Raw genomic sequence first — 27,018 nt, forward strand, 5'->3', positions numbered from 1 at the left:
GCTGCCATCTGGGGAGAGGGGACAATTGGGGGGCTGCAGGAGAGCTTCCACCCCCAGAAGCCCGCAGAGCCAGCCCAGTCCTCCCCATCGGGGGCTCGTACCCCATTCCTCCCTCACCTCCTTCCACTTACCCTTCCCTAGCCCCCCTTCCTGATGTACAAAATAAAGGACAATTGTGTTCAAAAATAGAATCTCTCTTTATTGAACAAAACTCGGGGAGACTGGGAAAAGGAAAGAGAAGGTGTGAGAGGGGAGGGCAACTAAAATGATCAGAGGTTTGGAACAGGTCCCAAATGAAGAGAGGCTAAAGAGACTGGGACTTTTCAGTTTAGAAAAGAGGAAACTGAGGGGGGATAGGATAGAGGTCTATAAAAGCATGAGTGGGGTGGAGAGGGTGCATCAAGAAAAGTTCTTCATTAGTTCCCATAATAGAAGGACTAGAGGACACCAAATGAAATGAATGGGTAGCTGGATTCAAACTAGTAACAGAAAGTTGTTCTTCACAAAGCAAAGAGTCAACCTGTGGAACTCCTTGCTGCAGGAGGCTGTGAAGGCTAGAACTAGAACAGAGTTGAAAGGGAAGTGAGATCAAGTCATGGAGGTTGGGTCCATGGAGTGGTATTAGCCAGGGGGTAGGAGTGGTGTCCCTGCCCAAAGTTTGTGGAAGGCTGGAGAGGGATGGCACGAGACAAATGGCTTGGTCACTGTCTTTGGTCCATCCCCTCCAGGGTACCTAGTGTTGGCCGCTGTCAGCAGACAGGCTACTGGGGTAGATGGATCTTTGGTCTGACCCAGTACGGCCATTGTAAGCTCAGGGATCAGGGTCGGGGGTCTCAGTGGCCACCTTGATTTTCATGCAAACCTGCTCCTGGGTGGCCAGGCTGGCAGCTCTTCTGCCCTAGACGGCCACTTTCCTGTGCCTAGTGCGGAGGTCGTGAACGAGGTCCACGATCTCCGCACTAGACCAGGCGGGTGCCCGCCTCTTGCGGTCCCGGGCAAGCTCCCGGGAGCCGCCAGCCTGGTCCCGGGAAGAGGGGGAGGGCTGGGGGGCATCGGGTGGCTGACTCGAGCCATGCCAGGTGCAGGGTCTGCTAGCTGGGTCCTGGCAGGCTTGCACCTGGCACGGGTACCGTAGCCAGCCCATGCCCCTTTAAGGGGGCCGGGGCCGGGAGGGGGGCAATAGAGTTTCCCTGGTGTTGGCCAGAGTGGCCACCAGGGAAACCTGGGGAGGGCTAGCCTCCCACTAGTTCGAATTAAGGGGCTACACACCCCTTAATTTGAACTAGTAAGTTCGAACTAGGCTTAGTCCTCGTAGAATGAGGTTTACCTAGTTCGAACTAAGCGCTCCGCTAGTTCGAATTAAGTTCGAACTAGCGGAGCGCTAGTGTAGCGCCTATCAAAGTTAATTCGAACTAACGGATGTTAGTTCAAATTAACTTTGTAATGTAGACATACCCCCTGAAACAAAGACCAGGAACATCGCTTCTTGGTTCACATGTTTAACTCTGGTAGACATTCTCCCAATGAGGATGGGAGTATAGTTACAGAAGACCCCTCCAGCAGGGCTGTGTCTAGACTGCAAGCCTCTTTCGAAAGAGGCTTTTTTGAAAGTATCTTTCGAAAAAGCCTCTTTCGAAAAAGAGTGTCTAGACTGCAAGCAGTACTTTCGAAAAAGGAAGCTGCTTTTTTGAAAGAAAGCAGCGAGTGAGTCTGGATGCTCTCTTTCTAAAAAGCCCTGTTGGCATTCAAGAACGCCTTTTTTCGAAAGAGCACTTTCGAAAAAAGGCGTTCTTCCTCGTGAAATGAGGTTTACCGCCGTCGAAAGAAAAGCCGCGTTCTTTCAATTTAATTTCGAAAGAATGCGGCTGCAGTCTAGACGCAGGTGAAGTTTTTTCGAAAAAAGGCAACTTTTTTCGAAAAAACCCCTGAGTCTGGACACAGCCCAGGAGACCTACAACCAACATTCCCAAAATGTGGATGGACCCTGAAGATTTTAGGGTTGCTCTTCAGGGCAACTTGACACTTAAAGTGATGCATCGGCGCAGCTACATCAATGCAGCATCACTATTGTAGCACTTTAATGAAGATCTTCTAAATTGATGGGAGATATTTCTCCTGTCAGGATAGTTAATCCACCTGCCTGCAAGGCAGTGACTATGTTGGCAGGAGAAGCTCTGCCACCAACACAATGCTGTCTTAACAGAGACATTAGATCAGTATAACTACCTGATGCAGAGCTGTGGATTTTTCACACTCCTGAGCAACGTGTTTCCCTGTTTACTTCAATATGCTACAAATTTTAATCTTTCATTTTTTGTTTCTTTTAAGCACTGACTCATTCCACTGTAAAGATACAGCTGCCACACTGCAAACAGATGTGCTCTTGATCTCAGTTTTACAAACAATCTTCTCTAGACAAAAAGAAGCTGTAAAGCTCATTCCTTCCCCCAGCCAGTTCATCTAATTAGCATATAAATTAGCTCAGTATTCCGAGATATGCCTGAATCACAATCCTGGATCTGAGCACCACTGAAATGTGGACAATTTCAGATCTGGCTATAAACTTAACAGCCGTCCATGGTTATCATAAAGCATCCAACTGTGACAGACTTGCAACATCTGGGACAAACCTTATGGAATAAGAATAAACTTTACTGAAGTAGGATAAACCCTTCTGTATGAGGTTTAATACCTTTAGGGCATGGTGTTAAAAAATTTATATGAGTTCTTGTGGAATTGTATGGAACTTCTCTTGGAGGAGGGGAGATGTTAATGTAATTCTTCTGGTTATCAACCTCTTTGAAGCTGTCCCCTGAAGAGATTCATGTATACTTGTTCAGACTGGATTCTCCAGGAACCAACAGCCAAGGAAAGATTTTTGGATAAATATCAGGTAGTAAACTGATTCGGAACCTTCTTTCTGATCCAGCAAATGAACAGGACCCTTGGTCCATGGAGGGCCAAGGGCCTAAGGATAGAGTTGTATATAGGGTTTACTGTTTACTGTTAGGTCTAGGTCTACTGAGGTTGCATGAGAGAGGTGCTTGATCTGAGCTGAAGCTCAGCGATGAACTGGTAACCATGAGGAAACCCCTTGGATGGAGTTTTGAAAAACTGGTCCTGCCAGAGCCCATGTTAGGCTCAGGATATGATCTGGTAACCTTATTAGTATGCATGGAGGTTATTAGGTTTTTTTAAGATATTTTCTTTGTACTGCTTCAACCATAAGCATCAAGCAGTCTTTCAAAAAAAAGAGAGCTGTATGGTAACTGTAGGCTCCAGTCGTTACACTGTTAGCGCTGACTGAAGAGAGAGAGAGCAGGACTGCTTTAGAAACCTGTCTATGCTGTGAGCAACACAGTGAAGGCAGAGAACTGTTCTGCTTAGAGATGCTTTGTCAGAAGGGAGAGAAATGCATGTCTCTGCCCAAAAAAGGTGATGGCCGGGAGCCAGAAGACTCACTGGGGACTTGGGTGTGCCATTAGAGCGCAACATCCTAGCCTTGACTAATTGAAATGTGGATCAAGATAAACACTTTATTGTGAGTCCCTCAGTACTATTTTTAAGCAACATTTCTTTTTGTCTCTTTCTTTTAAATAAAATAGAAAAGTCAAGTGTAACAACCCCCTTGCTAATATAACATTGATATTACAAAGTTAGAATGACAAAAGAAGTCAGGAAAGGAAAAAATTAAACAATATTGATTTTGCCATATTTCTTGTCAGACTTTACTGCTCCAAGCTTGGAGGACCTGAGCCTGCAGTTTGATACACATATGTTTAAAGTGCTTACAGGATTGGGGCCTTAGCATTTTCTATTCCAGTTTTTCTGCTTTCATATGTAACATCAGTGAGTGCAATCGAACCTGGAACCTCTGGAGCTTAGTGCATGAGCCTCTTACAACATGAGCTAAAAGCCATCTGCCTCTCAGCTAAGGCAGTAGAGCAAACTCATTCTCTCTGTAAGTGGTCTCAATGTCACTAGATGGGAGAGTACGAAAAGTATGTGGGTTTCAAGTACTTGCTAGTAGGAATAAGGGATCTTCCGGAAAAGGGCTTATTTTCCACAAGATCCCGTCTAGACTGGCGCTTTTCTCCGGCAAAACCCCGAGCTGGAAAAAAGCGGCAGCCATGTTCATGCAAATGCCGCGGGGGATATTTAAATCCCCCGCAGCATTTGCAATTCCGAAGTGTCTCATTAGCATCCCTTTTATGGAAAAGGGTGCCAGTGTAGACACAGCCTTAGGGTTTTTAAAAACACAGTTATTTTAAACAAGATAAACTTTATATATCTTAAGGATATACCATGTACAAAAATACATATCCAGAAACAAGAAAAGGAGTGCAGGGATGGGCAAGAAACAAGAAAAGGAGTGCAGTGATGTTATAGTGCAGGGATGGGCAATACAAAAATGGCAGCCCGCTAGAGTTTGTCTCTGACAGACTGACACTGCTATGTTTACTTGTGCTTCTGCAGGTATTGAAGAACTGCAGCTCTCATTGGCCACAAATCACCATTAAATCACCATTCACGGTCAATGGGAGCAGCAGGAAGCAGCGTGGACCACAATGCCACTTCCCACTGCTTGCATTGGCTGTGAACGGCAATTCGTGGCCAACAAGAGCTGCGATTGTCCAATACCTACAAAGGCGAAGATAAACACAGAGGTGGGGGCCCGCTAGAGATTAAGCCTATGGATGGGATCTGGCCCAAGGGCTGGAATTTGCCCACTCCTGCTATAGTGGGAGCGCTGAAAGCCACCCTCCAAAACAGTAAACCTTATATACCATGTCAAGCCAGCAGGTATGCCAAATGCCAAACATAGTTCCATCACTCTTGGAAGGAAAAAAACTACCGTTCTTTGATTTTCTGTTTCAGAGTTTAAGATGTGCCCAAGCCACAAATCTCATTTAAATACCTTTTCAATTGTTCTTATAAAATAGTAATAAAGCTTAACATTTTGGTCCCTAAAAGAAAGAAAAGTAAATGTTACAAGAAATGTTAAAAAAAGTGAAAAATGAATGGGGTGGTCCTTCCCAGTCTTACTTTTCAGCTTTTTTGTACGTGACAGACCTGGTGATTATGAGAAAATGAAAAATGGGTTAGGTGCCACCTGTTTGAAAAAAATTGCCAGGTCTGCGAGTTATATTGTAGGCATATTGTACATTGCTTGTGTTTATCCTCCAGTGAAATGATGTCAGTTAACCCAAATTTCATTGGTGTTGCTATATATTACAAGGTTAACTCCCCAGCAACTGATTTCACCATTGATACATTAGATTTAGGGTTACCAGATGTCCCAGTTCTAAAGGGACAGACCTGATATTCGGGACTCTGTCTTTCATAGGAGCCTATTACTCCCCCAATCCTTGTCCCAATTTCTTATGCTTTTTATCTGGTCACCCTATTTCAAATACACTCCTTACCACAGAAAAACAGATAGTTTAACCATAGCAAGGAACAAATCCAGTTCACCCTATGACTTAAGGATAATTTCGGTGGCTTTTGTAAAAAACAAAATAAGAAACAGTGATGTACTTCACTCCTTACTGACCTGCATAATCCTGGTGACTTCAACATGAATACTCCCATGAGCAAGCTAGCAGAATATGGTTCCAAATTATTAAAAAGTTCAAGACAATTTTAAAACTTCTGTATAAATTTGATGGGTTTGGGGGAAGGAGAATGAGGAGGCACTACCAAAAAAAAAAAGTTCTTTTCCTCTATAATATGAAGGTATATGTCCTAATCTTGCAAACGATTATACATATTATTAATTTTAAGTGTTTCTATTCCCATTTGTGGTCACACATATTGCATTTAATGTATTGCTATCATCCTTCATGCACATGTGCACACTCAGGATTGTTTAGTTGTTTGTTTTTAGAAGGGTTGTTTGGTTTTACATGTACATTCTGATTGATAGCTAATTTCACTCACTTTTTTTATTCATCCGCACATGTTATTTTTAACTCATGCATTTTCCCCTCTTATTTTTCATTCCTTACCTTCCCAGGAAATCCAAACACAATAGAACTTTGAATGGTTTTATCTGCTTTTTAGGAAAAACTGGTATCAGCGTCACAGCTGGCTCCCAATCTGATCACTAGACAACCCAGCAAGTTCACCAGGATCCAAGTTTCTCTCCCTCCGCGCCCCCCCCCCCCATCCTAACTGGACAGTGGGACCAGCAGTTTGCTACTTTAGCCTCCCAGCAGCAGCAGAGCAACTGTTGAAAGTGTACTATGCTCACAGCTGTGCTTACTCTGCTGTCACCTCTGCTTCTTTCTTCAACCTGCTTCTAGTCCTTCTAAGCCCTGCTCTCTCCTTGCTCCCAACCCAGTTCCTGCTGGAGTCCCAGAATGAAGTCCCTGCTCTGTTCTGGTTTCTGACTCCCCTGACTATGACTACATCTATGATTCCTGCTGATCTTCCCCAGCTTAGTGTTTGGCTTCTGACTCCAGTGCTGACCTTTAGTTTGTCCACTCAGTTCTGAGTCTGGACTTACCCTTGGACTGTTGCCAGTTCCCTGCATCCATGCTTGTCATGACTTGACATATGTGTTAGGAAATTTGTTCAAACATGTATTGTTTACATGTATTATGTATTATTTACTCAATAGACTGAAGCTATTCTGGCCTGTAAATGCACTAACTTAATTAAAACACAGCTGTGGAAAAATTTGAACAATTAGCTGTGAGAGGGAGTATAGGTTTGGCTTGTTGACAACGCTATCACATCTGTGTCTCAACCATTGTTTTTAGTCTACCAAACAGAATAGGCAAGATTTATGGATGCTATTTCAAAATTTCTTTTTGTTTTTTCCCCCCAGTCAGAATAATTCTTTGGTTATACAAGGCAAGGAGGGGCCTTTTTTTTGCATGTGTGTATAGCTCTAGAACTGCTACACCTATTGTGTGTGCTGTTTCTAATGTAAATGCTTGATTTTAACTTGGCTATACAAATCTTGCTGCAGGCTGAAATTCAGCAGACAAGGACAGTCAAAAGAGATTGTGCGTGCATGTGTGTGGATTAATGTTCTAGTTGTATACATCTTCTGAAAACCAAGGGGGAATAATGATGGACCCTTAACTCTGACAGCACCCTATGATGCAGATCAGATGCATCTCTAAATCAGTGAAACAATAGCAGAGCAAAAGATAGGGAGGAAACATGGCACAAAAAGGACTAATGGAAGGCCGCTATCTAGGGGATGATGTGCAGAATAGAAAAATAACTGTCATTCTAAATTATAAAAAATCAAATATCTAGTCAAACTTTTAAGCCACTTAATCAAAGAGTTTATCTGAGTTGCACAGCAAAGTACATCTCCCTCCCTTTTTCCATGAAATAAGTTTAGAATTCCCCTAGTTTGTGGTCTAGGAAAAATTAGAACTATGCTGGCAGGGTATTCTCCTGAGGACTCTTAAGCAATAAAAAGTCTCTGTTCATGGTAATAAAAATAATGCTCACTTGTATCTTCATGAGCTGGCATCATGCCAGCTCCTTTTATTACTCATTTACAAACTGAAACTCGGAAGCACTTCAGTCAGATTTCAGATTAGCTATAGTCTCCTCTGCTGCTCAGCCCATAGGAAAGTTTAGGTGGCAATCCTGTCAACAGAGCAAGTTGATAAGTACTTTAGTAAAGCAGCCCCTCTTTATCATCAGAGCTCTGACATGCACTGTTTATAATAAGGAATCTACTTCGGAATATGTTTGAGCACTGAATATATTTGTATAATACCCAGCTCATTAGGAAAAAATAAAATAATACACAGAATTCATCCCTCACAACACTGCATTGAGGAAGGGAAGTTGAAGTGAGAGTTGATTATCATTATATTGGTGGGCGAAAAAAATATACATGTGAGGAAGTAGGAGAATAGGTGATGAGAAAAGATGGTAGGAGTGAGTTTATTAAGGCCATCAGGTGAGGACAAGAAGCTTCACTTGTACACAGGAAGCCAGTAGAGTGATAGGAAGATTACTTTTTCCTCAGTGTTATGAGGAGAGATAAGTGGAAAAGATGGAAAATAGAGAGTTTCTGTTGAGAGCTGACTCAGGCCTGGACTAGAGATTTAGATATGCAAACTGCTGCTAATTCATCCTTGTCAGGAACATGTCTCTGCTGCTCCCATGCTGGTTCACCCAGAAGTTGGAATTTTGATGAAGAATAGGGAAGCATAATCCAGCGTGGGAACCAGACCCAGAAAGGATGGTAGGGGTATAGTGCTATGAACTAAGGATTCCCAGTGGCGTGACGTGGCATCTCCTAAAAGCATACATTAATGTCAAACTGATCCAAAACAAAACAGTTCATGTCAGTCAAGCAAACTAAGATGTGTTGATTTGGGATGACCTGCCATGAATATTTTGTTTTGATTTTTCTCAACAGAAAACTGAAAAGTTTCAGTAAAATGATTAAATATGGGTTAGGAGAATGGAGGGGAGAGGGGTTAATAGAAAATTCCTGACCAGATCAAGCAATGTTTCTTACAAATTAGATGTCTTATTTCAGCTGGTTTCTCTTTCCTCTAATACTTTTTCTGAGTTTTCTTATAAAGCAGTGAACTTATATTAAATGTTTTGCTTTATTATTATAACTAAGGTAGCTAATCACATGGAAAATAGCTATGAAAGTGTTCTTTTTCCACCTTCCCTCATCCGCTAGGATTCCATTTAATTTTAAGCAACTACTCAGCATCTGTCTCACTTTCTTTATTTAAGACCTAGCAGTAATTCAGCTTTTTATATTTTGGTGGACAGTCAGGAATAAATGATCGGAAGGAAATTGAGTTATTGTTGGTTAGAGTAATTAGTGATCGCTTTAAGCTGTGCATAAGCTCTCATGGAAAGGTGTACAGCATTTGTTTCCTAAGACAGCTGTTAATCAGCAAGAGGTACTTTCTCATTGTTGGTTGTTCAGATGAGTTGTGATCATTCTCTATCTTTATTTTAGGAATCATCTTAGTACAGAATTTGCTGTGATTGCTCTATCCAATATATGTTTATTAGATAAAAAATGAATAATAGGCAGTAAACTTCCAAAGTTTGTGGTGACTTACACCTCAGAAAAAAACCAAAAGAGTAAAAATTCCTGTGGGTGACTGCACTCTTCAAGGTCCCAGATAGACCACAGGATATTCTGAAGCCAGGTACAAAAGTGCACAGAGTTCACTAAGGCAGTTCTCCTCACTCCCACCCACCAATCTCATTAGGCCCCTCATGCCTGTGTCAGTCAGCACAGTACTACAAGCTAAGAAATAGTTTCAAAGTTCAGTAGGCCTCTGTAAACTGTGCCTTCTTCCAAAAGCACTTCTATTGGACCGGAGTGGGGACCCTTGTTCCTATCAGTGGTTATTGACCCTCAGAAAAAATCAGTCACAGACCCCCTCACCACCCTCTGAGGATGGGTGCCAGCTGAGGGCTTGCCAAGACTTTAGGGTTGCCAGTTTTTCCAATTGCAAGGGATGGAAGCCTTTGCCCAGAATTCTGCCTGGTCTGTCCTGTTGGGAAGGTTGATAACTCTATAATTGGGATGGGAGTGAAAATTAGGGTTTCAGAGTAAGGGAGGAGACTCCAGACTTGGGCAGAGGGTTGAAGTGTGGGAGGGTATGAGGGCTTTGGCTGGGGATGCAAGCTTTAGAGTAGGGCTTGGGCTGAGGAGCGTGGAGTGCAGGAGGGGGCTCTGAGCTGGGGCCAAGGGGTTTGGAGTGCAGGAGGAGGCTCAGAGCAGAAGGTTGGGTGGGGGTGCAGAGCTGGGCAGGAGTTAAGGTGCTGGAGTGTGCAGAGTGCTGTGGGAGGGGGTTGGGATGCAGGGTCTGGCAGTGTGTGTGTGGTAGGAGGCTCAGGACTGGGGCTGAGGCAGAGGACTGAGGTGTAGGAGGGTGTGTGGGGAGCTCCTGGATTCAGAGGTGGCTGACACAAGTCCCTGTAGCTCCTGATGTGGAGAAGGTGGCTTCATGCACTGCCCTTGTGTGCAGATGCCACTCACTCAGCTTCGATTGCCTGCAGTTCCCAGCCAATGGGAGCTGTGGGGACTGTGCCTGAAGGTGAGGGTAGCATTCAGAGCTTCCTAGATTGCTATGTGCCAGTGGAGCTCCAGACCCACATAGATAAGAGAGACACCAAGGTTCATGACTTCCAGCCTATGGCATGGATACTTGCCACAGGGCAGATGAAATTAAGCAGGGGGCTGGTGGTTCTCCACCCTTGTATTACACAGTCATTTTTTCTCTTAATGTAGAAGTAAAGAGCCCACTAAAACTGTCTGTGTATGAGGGAGGAATTGCAAATTTCCATTTTTCTCAAATTTACTCTTGGCCTCTAAAATAGTTATTGCAGTCCTTTTCTCATTGGTATCTAGTAAAACCAATTCATCCAGCACCCCTCCAATACACAAGCTGGAGAAAAAAACAGCTACATTTAATTTTTTTTAAAGCACTCAATAGAGTGTCTAGGACAAGTGCATGTTTGACAGGTATAGAAGATGTGTGGAAGGTTGGTACAGGGCTGTTTGCATACCCAACATTCACTGTGTGTTGCTTATCTAGCCTAAAACTTTCTAGAATTCAGTGATAACTGTTTAATAACTTGTTCTGGAATAATTGCAAAAATAAGGAGCCTGAAATATCTTTCATAGTAAGCAGGTACTCCTGCCAGGTTCTGCTGACATATAGTAAAGCTGAGATATTTTCCCATTTTTCTTAGAGACACAAACTGAAAACATTTTGTTTTCAAAATGCCAAACATTAAGGCCAAACATTAAGCCTCCTATATGTAATTCCTGCAAAATGACTTTTATTTCATAGAATCATAGAGCTGGAAGAAACCTCAGGAAGTCATCAGGGCCCCCTGCCCAAGGCAGGACCAATCCCAACTAAATCAACCCAGCCAGAGCTTTGTCAAACTGAGACTTAAACACCTCTAGGGATGGAGACTCCATTACTTCCCTAGGTAACCCATTCCAGTGCTTCACTACCCTCCTAGTGAAATAGTTTTTCCTAATGTCCAACCTAGACCTCTCCCACTGTAACTTGAAACCATGGCTCCTTGTTCTGCCATCCATCACTACTGTGATCAGCCTCTCTCCATCCACTTTGGAACCTCTATTCAGGAAATTGAAGGCTGCTATCAAATCCCCCCCTTACTCTTCTTTTCTGAAGACTAAATAAACCCAAATCCCTCAGTGTATCCTCATAGGTCATATGCTCCAACCCACTAATCATTTTGGTTGCCCTCAACTGGACCCTCTCCAATTCGTCCACATCCTTTCTATAGTGGGGGGCCCAGAACTGGACACAGTACTCCAGATGTGGCCTCACCAGAGCCGAATAAAGAGGAATAATCACTTCTCTAGATCTTCTGGCAATGCTCCTCCTAATGCACGCTAATATGCCATTAGCCTTCTTGGCTACAAGGACGCATATCCAGCTTCTCATCCACTTAATTCCCCAGGTCCTTTTCTGAAGAACTTCTACTTAGCCAGTTGGTCCCCAGCCTGTAACAATGCTTGGGATTCTTTCGTCCCAAGTGCAGGACTCTACACTTGTCCTTGTTGGACCTCATCAGATTTCTTTTGGCTCAATCCTCTAATCTGTCTGGACCCTATCTCTGCCCCCCAGCGTATCTACCTTTCCTCCTAGCTTAGTGTCATCTGCATACTTGCTGAGGGTGCAATCCATCCCCTCATCTAGGTCATTACTAAAAATGTTGAACTAAACATTTTTCCTAGAACAGATCCTTGGGGTACTCTGCTAGAAACTGACCACCAACCTGACATCGAGCCATTGATCACTACCCGTTGGACCTGACAATCTAGCCAGTAAGCCATATTCTTAACATGTTATTCTTGAAGTGAGAGTTGAAACAGAGCAATTGTCCTCTTTCCTTCCATGAATCTTTGAGCAGAGCCCCCGAAAGAAGGAACTGTGAGATGATAGCTGATATTTCTTGCACATGTCAATCAAAACAGGTCAGTTTATCATCTTATATTGTAGTTTTATTTTTTGGAAATCTTTTTCCTATCCATGCTGTGTGTAGCTGCAGGCACAGAGTTCGGACTAATGGGGATTTAAAAATGGCGGCGCCCGGGAACATGCAAATGAAGCCCGGGATATTTAAATCCCAGGCTTCATTTGCAACTCCGGTTGCCCTCATTTGCCTACCTCGCTCGAACTAACGAGCTAGTGTAGACATACCCTAATATAATGGTATCTCTGGTATAGGAATAATGGGGCAGGTGGTGCAGTCATGCCATGTTTATGGGGGCTCAACTAGCCGAGGCCCTCTTAAGTAGATGGGCATCTGGCTATTTTAGCAGTTTTCAGGATCTCCCCTTCTTCCCTACATGTCCAACGGTGGCAGGAGATGAAGCTGGTGAGGCTGCCCAGTGCAGGAGGGTGTTGCCCTAGGGACATGGACAAACAATTAAATAAAAATGGCCGACGGAGTGGATATAAAACGGGGAGAGGGAGTCCCTACACAGAAGAGAGATCCGTCCTGAGAGCCGTATCTAATCACCGGTGAACCTTTAGCCACAAATCAGGCATACACAATTTAGGGCCAAACCATGTATTTTGAGTAAATAATGGAACAGATATACAGTTAACAGTAATTTTCAACAAACCAACCCTCCCTAACCCAAAGAAAGGAGATAGGACAGTTCCCTAGATACATAAGGTATATACAAAGCCTGAGACGATCGATGCCTGCGACCTTCAACCCTCGGGCTATTTGTAAGCCTCTGGGGAGGACAAGCAGGGAGATCCCACGGTAGTGAGTCCTCTGTGAAGAGACAACCCCGATATGGATCCTCGATCTGGAAAGGAATTCCCTCTGGACACAGTCTGATCTGTCCTTCGACAACACCGTCTGCTCCAGTAGGTGAGTAATCCAATAAAGATGACAGGAGAAGAAAGTCCCAGTTCCAGTGACCAGTGCAGACAGGAAAACCTTGTGGGTATTTACCACACAAGGGTAGCACAGTTCAAAAGTCCAGGCCTCTGATTGCATAGATGGTATCCAAGCTTCAGGCAAACAGTACAAGGAGCAACAAAAAAAACAATCCAAGGCTGGGGAATATCCAAGGACCCAAGCCCTTGATACCTCAGGGCTCTTATTGGCCTAGAGGCGGGAAAAAAAATGCTAATGAACTTAGGTAAGTATGCTAATGAACTTAGTGGTTGAGTGCAGCTTCCTAGGGGCTGTGTGCAGTGTTTTTGGTGCTGAGTGCACCAGATAGTAACGGGTGCACAGCCTGCTTGAGAGGGGTGCACAAGGTAGTACCGTGTGCAAATCAACAGTTTGAGCAGGAAAACGTCCATCATGTAGAGAAAAGGAACTGTCTCTTTCAAAATGGAGCCCACTGAACTAAACTATAATACAGCCCCCTTTTCTAGGGTAACAAGGGGAACTGCCAGAGAGGCTCCGAGGAGAAGGCAGGGGAAATGTTCTTTCTTCCTTCTCAGTTGCTCCCCACTCCTGGCCCAGGTAAGATTGTGGCAGTGGCTCAGGGGTGCTCCTGTTGGTATTACTAGCAATGCTGGAACATCAGCCCTCATGGACTCTGGTTGTCTCTCCACTTCTTTGTGGCCATATCTGGCCCATTAAATGATCGAGTCAGAGTCCCTGATCATGTATTGTAATGTAGATCCACCATCTATCAGAGAGCTAGCAACTGCTCTCCCTCAAAATGTCAAAGCACAGACCAACTGCATCTTCAGCCTGCTTCAAAAATCTCTGGGATCTGCAAGGCAACAACATGGAGTAACTCACTGATATTTGTTCAGCATCATTACCTTGACATGGCAGCCAGCCATCTGATGTGAAGCTTAGGAAAGCTGTTCTTTAATCACTATCTGACATTGCAGCTGAAATGCCTCATTCCCACTATCCTGAGCCTCATCCCCTAATACTGTTTGCCGGTCACCTACAGTGAGATTCACACCAGCATTTGAAGAAAGAATGGCCTTTTACCCTGGTGTGACTGGGTATTTAAAATGTATGGATCCCACAACCTGTTCTCTGTGCAATATCTTTAGCAGTACACAGGTTTTGAATTGCAAAGCAGCATGAGGAGGCACAGGGCTTGTGGGTGGCCCAATGGGCACTGCTAATCAAAAGACTCCCATGTTGAGCACACAAGGAGGGTTCGCTGCTATGGTGGGCTCCACGCTGACTATACAATTACTATAAAGTAAGTAACCATTGTTTAGTTTTCCTTGTGATCCTGAAAGAAACAAACACCATTACCTATGCCTCAGTGGCTGCCACATGTGTAGTCATAAGTAACTCTTCTGGTTTCATTTTCATCAAACCAAGTGTTTATTTTGTTTATAGTCAAAGACACATATATGTCTGGAATTTAATGGCACTGTGATTTTCATCAGAATGTTCCTTGTACCCTTGATCCGAAGGCTTTTTTGTTGGAAATCTGACAAACATAGACCTCTTTCATGAGATTTCCGATCTTTTAACATTCTGATTGGGTTGGAAATATTTGATGACCACCTTTTTTCTGTTGCTTTGTCATTTAGTAATTATGCTCCCAGTGGAGATAAACATGTTCGAACCTCAGAAAAAGTTTGTTTGGATATTTATTTGCAGTAAATGTTTGTGTCATTTGACCCAAACTGGTTCAACTATGCTGGCTTAATGGAGATGTCTGTCACAAAATTTTTAGGTAGCCTGTGTAAGTTGGTTTATTTTTGTGCTGACTGTTTTTAAAACCTGCTCTGAAATGGTCTCTAACTCCATAATTCCTGATTAGAGAAAAATGTGGGTACGATTTAGAAAATAAACAAAAATAAAGCCTTTGGCACACTTGAAATGGGACATGACCATTCCTTTCTGCAGCTCCAGTTAGAATAAAGAAGTTGTATATGATCTATTCAGATGGCAAGTTGATTAATATCACATATTTCCAAAGGCCCGGTTTGTCATAATTGATAAAATCAGTGTTGCATTCAGACTAGAAAAATGTGAAAGTTTTATGCCAGTATTGTAGAGAATGCTAGTTTGTACGGCCTGACATAAAAGGGAGGAAGTTTGATCTCACAGCAAGCATCCAGTCTCACCATCCAGATACATGAGAAGAAAATGCCTTTTTGTTATTGATCATAATTTATAATCCCTTGTATTTCCTTCACGTTTTTCTCATGTGTTGGCGTCTCAGTGCATTTATAAGTTTTTATACCACGAGCTAATTGTCCTATTAGTTTAAGAACAAATTCTTCAAATGAAATTCAAGAAATGTCATGGAAAAACAGATAATATACAGATAAGGAATGGAGGAAGTGGAGGGATACCGTCCCTTTAGATGATTCCGGAAATGTTGTGTGGGCACATATAAAGAATAACATTTAGGAAACAAAATTACAATGATATCAATTGCTTAATGAAAGCTGTTCAATCAGCTGTTTCCTTTTCTAAAACCTTGTCTCAAGCTAGGATAATGGCTAAGCATCTGGAGTTCTGAGACCACTCTGCTCATGGCGACCAATATTGTTTCATTGTTTCCTCGTACTCTAGCTACTGTTTCATGTCTTGTACTTTGATTGTCAGTGCCTCAGTATGGGGATGATGTTATTGTTCAAGTTTGTACAGTGGGGTCCAGGATCCTAGGCACTACAATAATCATCATCATCAACAACAACAAATTCTCTCTTCTGAGAACAACAATATTCATATAAATGGCAAAAGGCATTAGGTGACATGCCATACACTTCCTAGAGAAGCCATGATATAGGCGTAAGTGCGGTAGCCTTATTTTTCATACTGGAAGTGTCTTCTATTCATTTATATTCTCACCAAATGTAGGTTCCAACTTTGCTCTCTTTTCGCCCCATGTGAATCCAGAGTAACTCTATGGAAGTTACTCTGATTTACACCTGGATAACTGAAAATGGAATTTTACCCCATGGTATTTTTGAAACTGTTAAATGGACCAAGGAATATTTTAATGTATAGTGAGATAACGTCATGTGAATGAAGATGATCGACATTATAATTGACAGAGTTTTTACTGTGTCTATAAATGAGTGTGATCTTTTCACTGGTTTGTGAACTGCAAATCACTGAAGGATGGCTACAAATTCAACATGAGGACAATGTGGGAGGTTTTTCAAAAACAAATATTTAGGCATCTACTTCTCTTTAAAGGTCAACAGGAATTATTGACTCCCATTTGTGCCTTTGAAGATCTTCCACAAACTTCAGATCTAGTATAAGGAGGAAGGCTATATGGGCAAAAATGTATACTGATGGTGACCATCCTGATGTAAATGGAAAATTATATTACTGACATTAATTGACTGTGAGATGGGCTTATCATATTTTATAAGCCTTTCCTGATACAAGCTCCTTTCTGTCATTTTGCACATCCCAAGAAAATCAAGTGGGTGCAAAGATACAAGATATGTTACTTTACCACTTACACTGTTTCCTGGTCAATTTATACTTGGCCAGCATGGACTTAACAAATAGGCATTTCTCACCAGGGCAGCCTCTGGCTAGAGTACCTGATCTCACTCTATGCTTTGGTATGTCTCTGTCCGGAGGCATCGATGCAAAAGCTGCCTAACTTTTTATGAGCCCATGAGGAAAGTTGTGTTCCATGAGGCAAATTTTGCTAGGAGTCCACAATATGTTTTGGCTCAGAGATATGAATTATACAAGTTTTAGTAGGTTTGAGTTTAGCCCTGTGAGTTCACTCTTTGTCAAGTAAAGGTTAAGCTCCCAGCAGAAGAATTGAGCTGCCAACCATGTTATAATGTTGTGATTTACCACATATCTGCTAAGGACTTTGAAACCACCACAACTATTTTGCTTCTGACCTAAACCACAACGTGACTCTCATCTCTGAATATGCAAGTTTAGGCAACCTCTCTAAAAGAAGAGCTTTTTCCAAGATGGTGCTCACTTTTAGTGCTACTAAAAACAGCTGGCCAGATTTATGTTATGGGGTAGGGGTTCTTGCAGTCTACAGCTCCCTGCCTGTACTCTGATGAGTACCCATTTTTCTCTACTTTCCACACTCAGTCTTGAAGCTCAGCCTAACAGTCACTATCTTTCCATCTAGAAAAGATTGTAGGGTCTCCCTGAAAAGTCCCTTGATCAGCAAGATGGATCGCTGTGTTGAGGCAATCTGGGAGAACCCATTTCCCTAGGGGGCCTACGCATGTTGCAACTTGCTTGCAAAACATTCCCAATCTATACCAGATCACAGAGCAGGAAACGGTTCTCTGGCTAGGCTACTGTGACCACTCATTGATGGAAACTTAGACTCATAGGCGTGCACGCAGGGTGTGCTGGGTGTGCCCAGGCACACCCTAATGTCTCGGGCTGGCTAGCAGTTGCTGGAGGAGGAGAGGGATTTGTGATGGAATGCCGCAGCCCCTCACTTTAAATTCCCCGCGGCCATCTACGGGGCACTGTGGGGCAGAGAGCGCGCATGCGCGGCGTGCTCAAACGCCGTGCAACAGGTGAGAGGGGAGACACCCGGGCATGGCGTGACGTCATGGCCAGGGACTTTAAAACAGCGCAGCCCAGCTCCAGAAGCAGCAGGGGCCCGACTACAAACGTTGGCCGGCCTGAGCCATTTTTGTGTCCCGGTCCCCGCAGCACCACCCCTTATGCACCCTGGTGCGCCCCCGCCCAACCTGGCCGCACCACATGGCACCCTTGGGGCACCCCCGCCCAGCCCGGCAGTACTGCGTGGCACCCTTGGGGCACCCCCGCCCAGCCCGGCAGCACTGCGTGGCACCCTTGGGGCACCCCCGCCCAGCCCGGCAGCATTGTGTGGCCCCCTAGAGGTGCCCCAGGGGTGCCCCTGCCCAGCCCGGCAGCACTACGCAGCGCTCCAGGTTAGGGCCTGGCTGGCCTGTAGCTTAGGCCAGCTCTGACTCCAGCCCCGTGAATTGGAAGGCAGAAGCCGAAGGTAAGCAAGGGGAGGGGAAGGGGGAAAAATAAAAGGAAGGGGTGGGAGAGGAAGGGGCTTGTGCTGAGGGGAGGGGAGCAGGTGAGGGGAAGAAAGGGGAAGGCACTAAGGGACAGGGTAGAGGAGACACAAATGCCAGGGGGCCAAGTGGAGACAATGAGGAAAAGGGCAGGAGGGGAGGTGTCTGTGGAAGGGGGGACAGGGTGATGCTGGGAGAGGAGAGGGTAAGGGCATTGGAGGGGGGGAGAGGGAGAGGTGCTGGGAAAAGGCTTGAAAGAAGGGGTGGGCATGAGGAACACAGGGATGGAGCAAGGCATGTGAGAGGGCACAGGGGCATGAGAGGAATGGGGGCAGAGGGTTGTGAGGGGGTGGGCATCAGGGAAAAAGAGGGCAAAGGGGACAGGGACAGTGAGAGAAGGGGGAGGCACCAGGAGGGTGCAGGGGTAAAGGAAGGTGTAGGTGCCAGGAGATTCTGGGGGTGAAGCAGAAGGGCAGATATCTGCAGGGGAGGTACCAGCACCAGAGAAGAGAGGCAGGGGAGGTGTTAGAAGAGGGGATGAGGAGGGGTAGCTCACATGATCAGAGTGGGGCTACTGAAGGAATGGGCACAGGGGGCAGGGAAGGGCCGGTGGAGGGGGGCAGGTCTCAGGAAGGCAGAGGGCAGTGAGAAGGGCAGGAGTCAGGACAGCAGAGGAAGGTGAGGGGTTGGGGGACAGCAGGCACTGGGGAGCTGATGGAGCAAGAGGAGGAGACATGGCAGCAGAGGGAAAAGGTAGAGCTTTATTAGGGTATGTCTACACTACCCCGCTAGTTCAAACTAGCGGGGTAATGTAGGCATACCGCACTTGCAAATGAAGCCCGGGATTTGAATTTCCCGGGCTTCATTTGCATAAGCGGGGAGCCGCCATTTTTAAAACCCTGCTGGTTCGAACCCCGTGCACCGCAGCTACACAGGGCACGAACTACCGTTACTCCTCGTGGAATGAGTTCGAACTAGGAAGCCTAGTTCGAACTACCTGGTTCGTGCCCCGTGTAGCCGCGCTGCATGGGGTTCGAACCAGCAGGGTTTTAAAAATGGCGGCTCCCCGCTTATGCAAATGAAGCCCGGGAAATTCAAATCCCGGGCTTCATTTGCAAGTGCGGTATGCCTACATTACCCCGCTAGTTCGAACTAGGAGGGTAGTGTAGACATACCCTTAGATATTTATTAATAACGTGGGTGCCACAGTGGCACATCCAAACAAGCCACATAACTCAGTACTGGTGCACAACACAAAATTCATTCTGCTCATGGGAGGAAACTCTTAGAAAAAACACTTCCCCCAGCCTCTCCACCCCCGAGTTAACGTCACACACATTGGCGTAATGCAATTGCAGGATAGTTGCATGAGGGGAGTTTGGGGTGGGGGGAGCAAACTAATCCCTATTGGTAGGAGGATGGTGGGAAAAGTTTTTTTGTGGGGGGGTCACATGACACCTTTTACTTCTGGTTATGTGTCCATCTTGCCCTGAGAGTGTTACCTCCAGAGGTGTGGCCAATGGGGGTCAAGGTTGTGGTTAACAGGGTCGGGGTGTGGGTAATGGGGGGGGGTCAAAGTACATTTTTTTTTAAATTCTTTGGGTGCACACCCTAATGAAATGTGCTGCGCACGCCTATGCTTAGGCTACTACTATAAGCTTGTCCTTTCATCCTATCTTCTACCCCAACCCATTTGGTTTATTTTACTTGTTGCACATTTTCTAAATCATAGATTGGGGAAATTGTCTTCCTGTTTTCAGGTTGCATAGTGCGTGTTCAGAGTCCTTAGGTACTGCAGAAATAAAAATGATTCTTTCATAACAAAATTAGAATCAAATCTTATCTTTTGCATGGTAGAAGAGAACAATATCATGCAGCCAAAGCACAAAGCCCTACCAGTCTGTTTCAAGTAAATTTCATAGTATAAAATAGCAAAGTTGTAAAACTTTTTTAAAGCTACAGAAATTTAGACTTAAATTAACAATTAAGGCCCCAATTCAGTAAGGAATGTAGGCACAGACATAACTTTTTAAGTTCATAAGTTGTCCCGTTGTCTTTGCTGGTGTTTAAAGTTAGTTAGGCATGTGCTTAATTAGGTACCTTGTTCTCAATAGATCTATGTAGCCGGCAAATATAATAAAATAATATATCAATATTCCAGAGAGAAAGGGATCAGAATAACCTCCAAAATTAATTAGCTTTTCAATAGAAGTTGTGGAACACACTGTCCAAAAATGTTGAAATAAAATGGAAAATGTAATAATTTTGTGTAAGCTATAAAAATTGGATATATGTTCAAAAGAATTTAAAAATAGTTTATATTTTCTAGTTTCAATGGAAGTGTGCCTGATGTAAGGTATCTAAAAGGAAAAGTTTTGGAATCATATAATTTTGGTGGATGCATCTTATTTTTCCCCTTTCGTAAACTTAGCACTGAAAAAAACATTGTTGGCTATAGTTAGCCATACTATTATTCCACTGACATCTGGGGACTAACACTAAACATGAATTTGGTCCAATAGGCTAATTTAATCAGTGATATAAATGGAAATTATACATTGAGTGGAAGCTAGTCAGAAATCCTGTTTTTAAACAATAAAGTAATTAATCTCAGCACCAATCATCCATAATATAAGTGAGCATTTACATAAAAAGAGTTGTACCCACTTATGCCAAGACTGAGTTTTACCCTAATTTGCATCAATTTGGGATTCTTTGTTCTGTTTTAAAAAATGTCCATCCATGTAGTCAACTAGAAGTCAAAAGAAGGGCAGGGTTGTGGCTAGGAAATAGTACAATTTGTCAAAAGAAGTTCTTCAGAGCTGCAGGATGACAAACATGCCCAGCAGGACCATGCATCAGGAGATCGGAGTCGTAGTGGTCAGAACCTAAGGTCAAAGTCAAATTCAGAGTTCAAATGTTGAAGCTAAAAATCAAGAAGTGAGTCAGAGCCAGGAACCAGACCCAGGGTCAGTAATAGATTCCCTGGAGTTAGGGAATCATAGAATCATAGAATTATAGGACTGGAAGGGACCTCGAGAGGTCATCGAGTCTAGCCCCCCGCCCTCAAGGAAGGACCAAGCTCCGTCTACACCATCCCTGACAGATGTCTATCTAACCTGTTCTTAAATATCTCCAGAGAGGGAGATTCCACCACCCCCCTTGGCAATTTATTCCAATATTTGACCACCCTGACAGTTAGGAATTTTTTCCTAATGTCCAATCTAAACCTCCCTTGCTGCACTTTAAGCCCATTACTCCTTGTCCTGTCCTCAGAAACCAAGAGGAACAAATTTTCTCCTTCCTCCTTCCCCCTTTTAGATATTTGAAAACCGCTATCATGTCCCCCCTTAATCTTCATTTTTCCAAACTAAACAAGTCCAGTTCATGAAGCCTGGCTTCATAGGTCATGTTCTCTAGACGTTTAATCATTCTTGTCGCTCTTCTCTGTACCCTCTCCAATTTCTCCACATCTTTCTTGAAATGTGGCGCCCAGAACTGGACACAGTACTCCAGCTGAGGCCTAACTAGTGCAGAGTAGAGCGGCAGAATGACTTCATGAGTTTTGCTTACAACACACCTGTTGATACAACCTAGAATCATATTTTCTTTTTTTGCAACAGCATCACACTGTTGGCTCATATTCAACTTGTGGTCCACTATGACCCCTAGATCACTTTCCGCCATGCTCCTTCCTAGACAGGAAGGCCGGAACAAGGCCGGGATTGGACTCAAATGAGACCAGGTACAGGGAAGAGTCTAGGCTGGAGCAGGGTAGGAACAGAACGTGGAGTGAGGCAAGCACAGGGAGGCTGAGAAGCTTCAAATGTGGGCATTGAATAGCCATTAAAACTCTGCAGTTGCAGAGCCAGTCACGGCTCTGCTGTGGCCCAGCTACATTGACAGACTACCTGATCTAATACATTAATAAAATATCTTTAAAGCACAAATTCTCATGAAAGACAGTCCTATGTCTTCGTTCCACCTAAATCAGGGCAGACATCTCCTGCTCTCAGTAGCCCAACTCAGGCCCACTTCTCCATGGTTATTGGATCAAACAACATTTCAGTATTGGAAATATTTTTAAGCAGTACAAAAATGCTACCTCTGTTATTTTATTAGCTTATGGAGTATGTTGTTAACCTTTGATTTTTTGTATGAAGATTTCAGGGGATATATGGTAATAAAAACAGGGGATTGCAATCTACCATTAGGGTGAGGGGCTTAAAGACTATTGAAATAGGAGGGAACTTTGTAAAAATGGCCTTGATCCAATAAAGCATCTAAGCATGTGCTTAATTCTAAGTATTAATTAATATGCTTAAAGATAAATACATGTTTAAATGCTTTGCTGGATAAAGGCCTTTTTGTTATTCGCCAGGCAAGGAGCTGTCAGTTTAGATGTTGGTAAATTTCATTCTTGTGGCACTGTATAAATGTGATAATGTAAAGATGAGATATAACAGCCTGACCCCATTTCCTTAAGCATTGTGTTCTTTGTAATGCCTGAATTTTAAACAACATCTGTACTGTAAATTCCTTCTTTCAACTAGTGATACACTCTGAAACAACTGTTATACTTTTGACTTTGTGTATACAGAATATATATATATATATATATATAAGCTGCTTGAAATTTGGTATTCCCTCACTCCATGGACAATTTTGACTTCATATTGAAAAACTGAAAATCCAAAAGCTTTTTGACTAAAATTTAAAAAGAGAACATCTTCTCTGGGATTTGTTTGGTGTGTTTTTTTTTTTTTTTTTTTTTTTTTTTTTTTTTGGAGGGATGAGGGATATCAGTTTGTATGTGAGGGGTTACACAAATTGAAATTTTACACAGAAAATAAATATTTTCCATGGAATTTTTTTTGTCAGCTACCATCAGATTTCCATTTAAAAAACAGTCTGATGAAAATGTTGACCAACACTAAGATCTCTCTCTTGCTTTCTCTCACTAATCACAATTATTTCATAGCTATGTTGTTACTGAGAAGAATGGCAGGCATCTCAAAACCACCTAGGCTACATCCAGACTGCAGGCTTCTTTCGGAAGAAGCTTTTCCGGAAGAGATCTTCTGAAAACACTTCTTCCGAAAGAGAGCATCCATACCGCCAAAGCACATCGAAAAAGCCGTCTGTTTTTTCAAAACATAACGTCCACACTGAACGAACGCTATCTCGCATTTAAGCTGTGATTACTATGGGCAGAGTGGCCACCAAAGCACCTGTGCTTTTTCCTCTTTCCTCTTCTTTCGAAAGAACTCCCTCTTCCCCGTCCACACGCTCCTTTTCCTAAAAGAGCTCTATCAGAAAAAGGCTTCTTTCTCGTAGAAAGAGGTTTACCAATGTTGGAAAAACCCCTCTGTTCTTTTGACTTTTCATCGAACGAACGCAATTGCAGTGTGTACATAAGTGAAGTTCTTTCGGAAAAAAACAGCCGTTTTTCCAGAAAAAAAAACCTCTGTAGTGTAGACATAGCCCTAGTGTATTAAACAATTGATTTTTTCCATAAGCTGCTGTGTATAAGCTGTGGTAATAAGTTATATAAATGCTCTTTATTTGAACCCTACTTATTCTGTGAAGTGCTAAGGACCCACTGAGGAATAGTAAGGAACCTCAGCTCTCCCTGATACTAACTAGAGTTGAGGTTTCACAGCACCAGAGAATAATAGCCCATATTTGACTTGGATTAAAAAATGCTGATGAGTTAGTCTGTAAAGTGATACGTTATTTAAAAGCCCAATAGCATTTTCATATTATTAGTTCACAAGGACTAGCAGAGGGAAAATAAAACATAATTTGTAAAACAAAATTAAAAATACTTTTTTTCCTAAGTGACCAGAACCTTTCTAACCAAGGTGACTTGCTTTTCAGGTGAATGCATCACGACAAGAAACCAAGCTGACAGAGGAATGTGACTTACTTATTGAAATAATCCAACAGAGACGACAAATTATTGGAACCAAAATCAAAGAAGGGAAGGTAAGAGCTCTTTTCCCAAAGGTTAAAATGGATTATCAGTGTTTCTTCATACTCTGAACTTCCATGACTCTCGACTTAATGTGCTACGAATACACACTTAAAAGAATCCTTGAATACTCCTTGGCGTCTGTTACTTCTAGGTGAAGCGAGATACTGCATTGGGTAAATATTCAGTCACAGCTTAATACTTACTGATTGTTATTTAGTGTTAATCAAACTTTATGTGATTTCGGCATATAAGGTTCTTTATTTGTGATGAAAAATATTTTATTAAAATCAGATCATTTATATAATATTTTTCCAACAGGGACGTAATTTCAGTTATCAACACTAATTAATAAAATGATGGACTAAAGAAACTGATTTCACTTTATCAGAAATCTGAAGGCATTTGCCCATTGCAAGAATTTACTGAATCACGGGACTTGCTCTCCAGTGATCTGCAGGAATATTTTATTCCAGATAAACTTAAATGATTTATTAAAGATATTTATACAGGGAACAATTACTTTAAAAGTAACACTTTTTTAGATTGCAATGGGGAAGTTTAACTTATATTTTACAGAAAGGGACATGGGGTTGTTACCATCTAAAAATATTGAGAATGTAATTTCGATGTCATCGCTTTCCTAATAACTGCAGGACAGTGATTATTAATAGAGATGTATGCAACTAAAAGTGATTGTTAGTAGGGATGTAAGCTGTATCAGAGGAGGCAAGGCGGAGGGAGATGCAGAAGCGGGTGGAACCCCCTGCACATCTCTGCAGTGTGAGGAGGGGCAGAGGAGACAAAGGTGCAGCGGTCCAGGACCCAGTAGGAGTTGGGACTGCTCAGTCCCAGCTTGCGCCAGGTCCCAGACCTACCCCCCACTACAGCTCTGCAGTTCAAATGCAGTAGAAGCTGGGTTGCCTGTGCACCCAGCTCCTACTATATTTAAACTGCAGAGCTGCAGCGGCCCCTTATCAATTACTTGCATAGTAGATACAAATTGTATCAACTACACGATTAGTCAGTTATCTGCTTCTTAACATCCTTAATTGTTAGTGTCCACCTTTTGACTAAAACAAACCAGATATGCATTTAAGTTTTAAAGCGATCTGGCTACCTGTTAACTCAAAGAACAGCTTAGTTTTAGATCATTATTTCAGCTTCCTTTGGAGCATGGCATTTACTCTTTAACTGTTAAAAAGAGTGAAACATAAACTCTTCTTGTGTGGGAAAAGCTCAACAAGGAATAAAGTCAAGGGCAGGTTAAATGGTTCACTTAGCTGTCAAGATATTCCAATTAACTTGAACTAAAAAAGCCTGTAGGCAAGGACTGATTTTAAAAATGTTTGAAGACCACAGTCCCATTCATTATTTGATAGAACTTGAACTTCTTTGTGATGTTAACAAAATATATCTCCTTTCAAGATGTAGCAAGACAGCCTTTCTGCATAATCTTCTTGGCTGTATTTATGTATACATTGAGACCAACTCTGCTTCTATCAAAGTTCATGGCAAACTTCCTATTGATTGGAAGCTGCCCATTAAGCGTATGGACTTCATCTTTACAAGAGCCTACTCCAGATTCTAATCTTAATCACACCAATGAAAACTTGCAGAGTTCAACAGTGTTCTGCCCAATTCTTTTTTCTATTAAAATAATCAGGCTATTAACTCGACAAATATTTTAAAAAATCTGGCTCCTTTCTAAAATGTCACTCTGTCTGCATCACTTGCACCCTCTGAATTGTTTTGATGAGGCTTTTCATTACTGACAAGGTTGCTGCTGATGATTAATTGTTAAGAAATATTTTAAATAAGTATTAAAGAACTTTTTGTTCCCAGAACAGGAATGTGGATTTCACAAGAACCCCACCACAGGCCAGGCACAATGGGACTCTTGGTGGGACACTGGAACTGTTTCTACCTGTTTTCCAATAGTGGTACAGCAGTGGTGCCAGCGCCACCCAGGAGGAAAGCACTAGTATAGACAGGGCTCAGATATTTTTATCAACGTGTTATGAAAACCTGTTCAGAACTGTTGGAAAATAAATACAAAATGTTCTAGATCTACCCAGGGAGCCCAGAGATAGGGCTACCATCTTTCTCTACTAACCACTGTTAATAGATGAAGGAAGAGGTAGAGCCATGTCCTGTCCCTCCTTTCTTCCCACGGACCAGCAAAGCCACAGAAAAGAGTGTACACTGCACCCTCTTTAAAAAAGGTACACCAGCTATTCCACAAAGGAATTCTAGGAGGCACAGTACCTGCCAAATGCCCCTTTGGCCTTGTGACTGAAAGCTATGGATTCTGGAGTGGGGCTTTCAGTTATTAGGGCTGAGGGCTCTGACATGGGACTGTGGCTACATGCAGCAGCGCAGCCCTTAATGCACTGTTGTATACTTGTGTAATCATATGAAGTGTACTTAGCTGAATCAGGCATTTAAATATCAATCAGGTGAGATGTGTTACTCAGAGAGAACATTCCTACAGGGAAAGGGAGATTCTTCCTTTCCAGAGTTATCATCCATTTTTTTATTTTAAGAAGCTGAAAAACGCTACGTCAGATATTGGGCCTGCCAAGCAGGAAAGTGTCCGTTGATGGCTAATGTGCATCATGTGACATTTATCACTTAATTACTTGTCACAGAATAGCTCAGACAGTGAACATGTTTTTGCCTAGTGCAATATAATCCAAAGTGTTGTCTCTTTATGAACATACACATAGAGCTTGTCTTGCTCTGCATGGGACAACCGCCAATATCTGTACAGTAGCTAAACAAATGGATCCTCTCCTAACTATTTACCTACCCCCCTTATAGTGTGTTCATGAGAAATTACCAGTTAAGTGAGGACTTGATTGTGACCCCCTTTCCTCACATGAGTTACCTACTGGTTCCAATGGAACTACTCTTGTCATTAAGGTCTGGTCTACACTAGAACAGGCAGGTCAGCTTATCGTACTCCATCCAGCTACACAAAATGTGTAGCTAGATTCGGCGCTGCTGTGTCGTCTACACTGCAAGAGGTCGACGAGAGCATATGCTCTCTTTGGCTTCCCTTACTTCTCACAGATCAAGGAA

General features: G+C 43.0%; 1 protein-coding gene across 6 annotated transcripts in view; it reads left to right on the forward strand.

Moving 5' to 3' along the window:
* The window catches only part of MID1 (midline 1), a 349,991-nt gene that overhangs the window by 289,251 nt on the left and 33,722 nt on the right, over positions 1–27,018 (forward strand). For all 6 annotated transcript variants that reach the window (XM_006120186.4, XM_006120183.3, XM_006120182.4 and 3 more), the window contains one exon: positions 23,841–23,948. In XM_006120186.4, coding sequence (XP_006120248.1) covers positions 23,841–23,948 — 108 coding nt within the window. The remainder of the gene's footprint in view (positions 1–23,840; positions 23,949–27,018) is intronic.

This window comes from Pelodiscus sinensis, chromosome 1 (genome assembly GCF_049634645.1).
Source record: "Pelodiscus sinensis isolate JC-2024 chromosome 1, ASM4963464v1, whole genome shotgun sequence".
Lineage (NCBI taxonomy): Eukaryota > Metazoa > Chordata > Testudines > Trionychidae > Pelodiscus > Pelodiscus sinensis.